At 38.2% G+C, this 4,112-nt stretch overlaps 1 protein-coding gene across 1 annotated transcript; it reads left to right on the forward strand.

Moving 5' to 3' along the window:
- The first annotated feature begins 797 nt into the window (after window positions 1-797).
- LOC118327408 (CD209 antigen-like protein E) lies at window positions 798-3,795 on the forward strand. The gene is made up of 5 exons (XM_035660755.1): window positions 798-1,210; window positions 1,380-1,487; window positions 2,554-2,708; window positions 2,807-2,910; window positions 3,377-3,795. Exons 1-5 carry the CDS (start codon window positions 1,096-1,098, stop codon window positions 3,519-3,521), a joined length of 627 nt encoding a protein of 208 aa, XP_035516648.1. The 5' UTR covers window positions 798-1,095; the 3' UTR covers window positions 3,522-3,795.
- The last annotated feature ends 317 nt before the right edge of the window (window positions 3,796-4,112 follow it).

Here is a 4,112-nt window from a genome sequence, read left to right on the forward strand (position 1 = left end):
TTTGAATAGTTCCGTAAGGAAACCCAAATCCCTATGTTTCATTCCCAGCTGAAAGGTACTCAGAAGGCTGCTTTCTAAAACAAATGACATCAAAGGATATTAAAGTTACATATTTCATGTTAAGTAATTTTACATTGGTTACATTGTCAACCAGTTATAGAAATAAACACTCAGAATTTAAAGAATAATTGAAATAATAGCTAAACAGCCCTTTGCATTATATACCAGAAAAAGAGCTTCATATGGATCTATCAGATGACATATACAGACTCTAACAGACACTTGTGATGTCAACATTGCTACATTACAACATCACATTACAACACATTTTTAATGTTTCATGTTTTAATACTTGTAATGTATAATACACGAGTTCCTCTGTGTAGAATTTAGTGGCATCCAGCGGTATAGATGCAGATTACAACTCCCTGGATGGTGGCTGCATAATGCCAGTGTTTTGATTGTCCCTTCTAGGCCACTGTGAAAACATGGTTTACAGGATCTGTAGATAAAAACAGATCATTTTAAGGTAACAAAAACACAAGTATTCTTGTTTTCAGGTGATTATACACTAATGAATATATTTGAAAATTATATTGAAAAATTCAATTTCTGACCTCTTAAATGGTACACACACATTTTCAAATCGAGTTGCAAGTCATCAAAACAGTGACTTCTCTGATTTTCCAAACATCAAATGAAAATGGGGAAACTTACTAAAGACATCACTGGACTTGTAAAATGTAATTTAATCTATAAAGGGCTCTCTGTAATATAAATCATAAATGCACCAAGCATCTATTCTTCAACTACACACAGAACTAATTAACATTTTATCACAATACTATTCTGTAAAGATTTGAAGATCCTTCAGTAACTGAATTGTAAGCAAATGTTTTGTCAAAAAGAATGAAACCAGAACTTTTTCTTATACTCATTCAATTCTCTTTAATAAATATAGCCACACAAAAAAAAGGAACAAATGTGTCTATTTGAAACACTTGGGGGGACAATACTTACTGTCCACAAGAGACAGGAACAAGTGCTGCACAACATCAGACATAAAACACACCTTCTCACTGCAGCAGTTTCAAAATGGCTGTGTTCTTTCACTCCAGTGAGTCTGATATCAACGTTGCACTTGGCGAGTATCAGGAATCCCCCAGACCTGAACCTGAGGATGCTGCTGCAGAGAGGACTCCAAAACCAAGTGAGTACACATGAGATTATTTCAACATTTTATAACACAATGACCATTCTGATTGTTTAAGTGGGTTGAGGTGTTGGTTTTAGTGTTTATGTCAAATACCAGATGTGTTCTTTGATTAACAGGACAAGAATTGAGTTGCTAAAATCTTCTGTGTGTGTGTGTTATACAGAGTTAAGACATGTCAGTGTGGTTCTGCTGAGCTTTGGCCTGCTCTGTGTTCTTCAAGGGGTTCTCAACATCTCCCTGAGACTTTCTCTGAGTGAGCCCACTGACAAAGGTAGACAGACAACTCCCTTCAAAATAACAGGAAATAACTGACTTGTACTTAAAATACATATTTTTGGGCTTTTCAATGTTTTTCAAATATTAGATATATACACATGACACTATTATAATAAATATACAGAAGAGTGCTGTTATGATTGGATTTTTCTTATTTTGATCTGAATTGTAGAAGTTACAGAACTGTAATAAAAGTCACCGTCTGTGGAATTACAGTAATCATTGCTGTTTTCAGTGATAACAACTGTATTTTGACAGTTCACCAGTGCTAATACATTGATCATTTGATGTGAAAACGTCCATAATTATACAAGATTTCTTTCAATTAACAAACAAATCCATGTAAAATTATCATATCGAATATCATTACCGGGGCCACCAGTGGAGCTTTATCTGTCCATTTGTGCAGCTGTGGTTGCCCGAACTTTACTGGAATAAATACGGTACTATTATGGGAAAAGGAAATTAGTGTTGTTGATTCTAAGTTGGAGTTTTATTCCATATTTTACCGTATAAATACAAGTTTTTACCATCAACAGAAGCTGTTTTATCATGAGAAATGACTGAGGCAATTTACAGTCTGTAATATAAAACAAACTACTTTGTTCCATGTAAATTCCTTTAATTTATTCTGCATAAATAAAGGTTTTGCCATGAGATATGACAATGTTTTACTGTAACAGAAACTGCATTTAACCTATTTAAGGTTTACAGTCTTTTACTGTCATGGTTTGACAGTTTTTCACTGTAAAATCTTTTTTACAATGTACAATATACTGTTTAATGCAATTTACCACCCTGACAAGAATTATATTCTGTGTGATACGTTGCACACTGAAATGGTGAAATGTAAAGGGCCAGGGCCAAGTTTGATTAAAATTCTATTTTAATTTAAGTCAACGCACCCTACAAGAACAGATTAGTGATTTTCAGCAGCTTAGCTTTGTACCTTGTTGTGTTCCCGTGCAGCTTCCTGTTTTCTGTTCCATCATTCTGTCCATATGTTGTAGTATAGATTATGAAATGCTATGTTGGGACATGCTGTCTTTGTCTGTGTTTAGGTGAGACAGAGGAAGAGAGCTGTCCACAGGACTGGCTGACGTTCGGCTCCAGCTGTTACTACATTTCCTGGCAGGGGAAGAGCTGGGACGACAGCCGGCAGGACTGCCTGCAGAGGCACGCTGACCTGGTCATCATCAACAGCATACAGGAGCAGGTAGTTTTATATTACACCACTGCAAGGTAAGGACATAGAATATTTCAGTGGACATTGTGTGATACTGTAGTTCCTTTGTTTTCTGTTGTTCATGACAGGCCTTCCTCACCGGATTCACAGAGGCAGCATGGGTCGGTATGACTGACAGGAAGAAGGAAGGGACTTGGGTCTGGGTGGATGGAACACCAGTGAACAAAGACGAGTGAGATATCTTATAGAAATAAATGAATTGTTGATCTAGGATGTGTGTTATTCAGTTTGCATTATAGCTTATTGTGGCAGAGGTGAATGAGAGAAGATTCACACAGATGACAGATGCAGTTGCTAAAGATCCCTCTTCTGTGTGACTGATTTGCTACAATTTCTTTTTTTAAGTTAACGTTTTTTTTTTTTAAAGTTTAAGGCTGTTGTAAAATGAAACTAGAGACCAAGTTGTGATGGGGTTAGACCAGCCACCACGCAAAGCCCATCAACAGAGTTCGAGAAGAGTTGTATAGGCTAGTAAGGGCAACTGTGGCTCAGAGGCAGAGCGGGTAGTCCACTAATCAAAAGGTTGTTGGTTCAATCCCCGGCTCCTCCCGTCACTTTATAACACATCAATCAATACACTGATGGCAGATGCTGTGATGCAATTAATGATCAATTTGGTGTACCGTTTCTGTCTGCAGGTTGCGGTGGGCCTTGGGGCAGCCCGATGGAGCATACGGCGGAGAAGACTGCGGCGACATTCGTACAATGATTAATTTCATTGGCCTGAACGACTTCAACTGTAGTGTCAGGAATCGCTGGATCTGTGAGAAGACGGTAGCTTAACTGGATATGTGCACTGTAACCAAGGGTGTGTCCAGACGGGGGACCTGGGGTTATCCTTACCTCTTCCACTCCGCACTGTCTTTCAGAGGCTGTAGCTACAGCCTCATAAAACTGTACAACCACAAACTAGAGACAGAGGCCATCCAGAGGATATATGGTAATATTTAGGAGGATCGATCGTCAGAAATTGAATATAATATTCATAGGTATGTTTTCATTAGTGTATAATCAGAAAGGACAAACCAAGCACAAGCTGTAGATAGGGCCTTCTTCTGCTTTTCGCAGCCACCGTAGTTTCTCCTTCACACTTCACAACCCATTCTCATTCCCAGGACATCAAATACAGACACGAGTGGTGTTCAGTTAGTTGCAATCTGAAACTTCCCTGGTAGATGCCACTAAATCCTACAATTCAGCATTGTGGTTGTCTGTCAGAAGCTGTCATACATTTGACTTTTTATCCAGTTTGAAGCCACATTTTTACCATCCACTGTTTAGATCTGGTGGTTTGGTGTCTTTTTCTTTCTCCATTAATCTCACAATCCCTCAGATTTATCGGATGACCCTTTGGAAGGACCAAACTTGAATGGT

Source organism: Morone saxatilis, unplaced genomic scaffold, assembly GCF_004916995.1.
Source record: "Morone saxatilis isolate NCDOM2014 unplaced genomic scaffold, NCSU_SB_2.0 Contig17, whole genome shotgun sequence".
Lineage (NCBI taxonomy): Eukaryota > Metazoa > Chordata > Actinopteri > Moronidae > Morone > Morone saxatilis.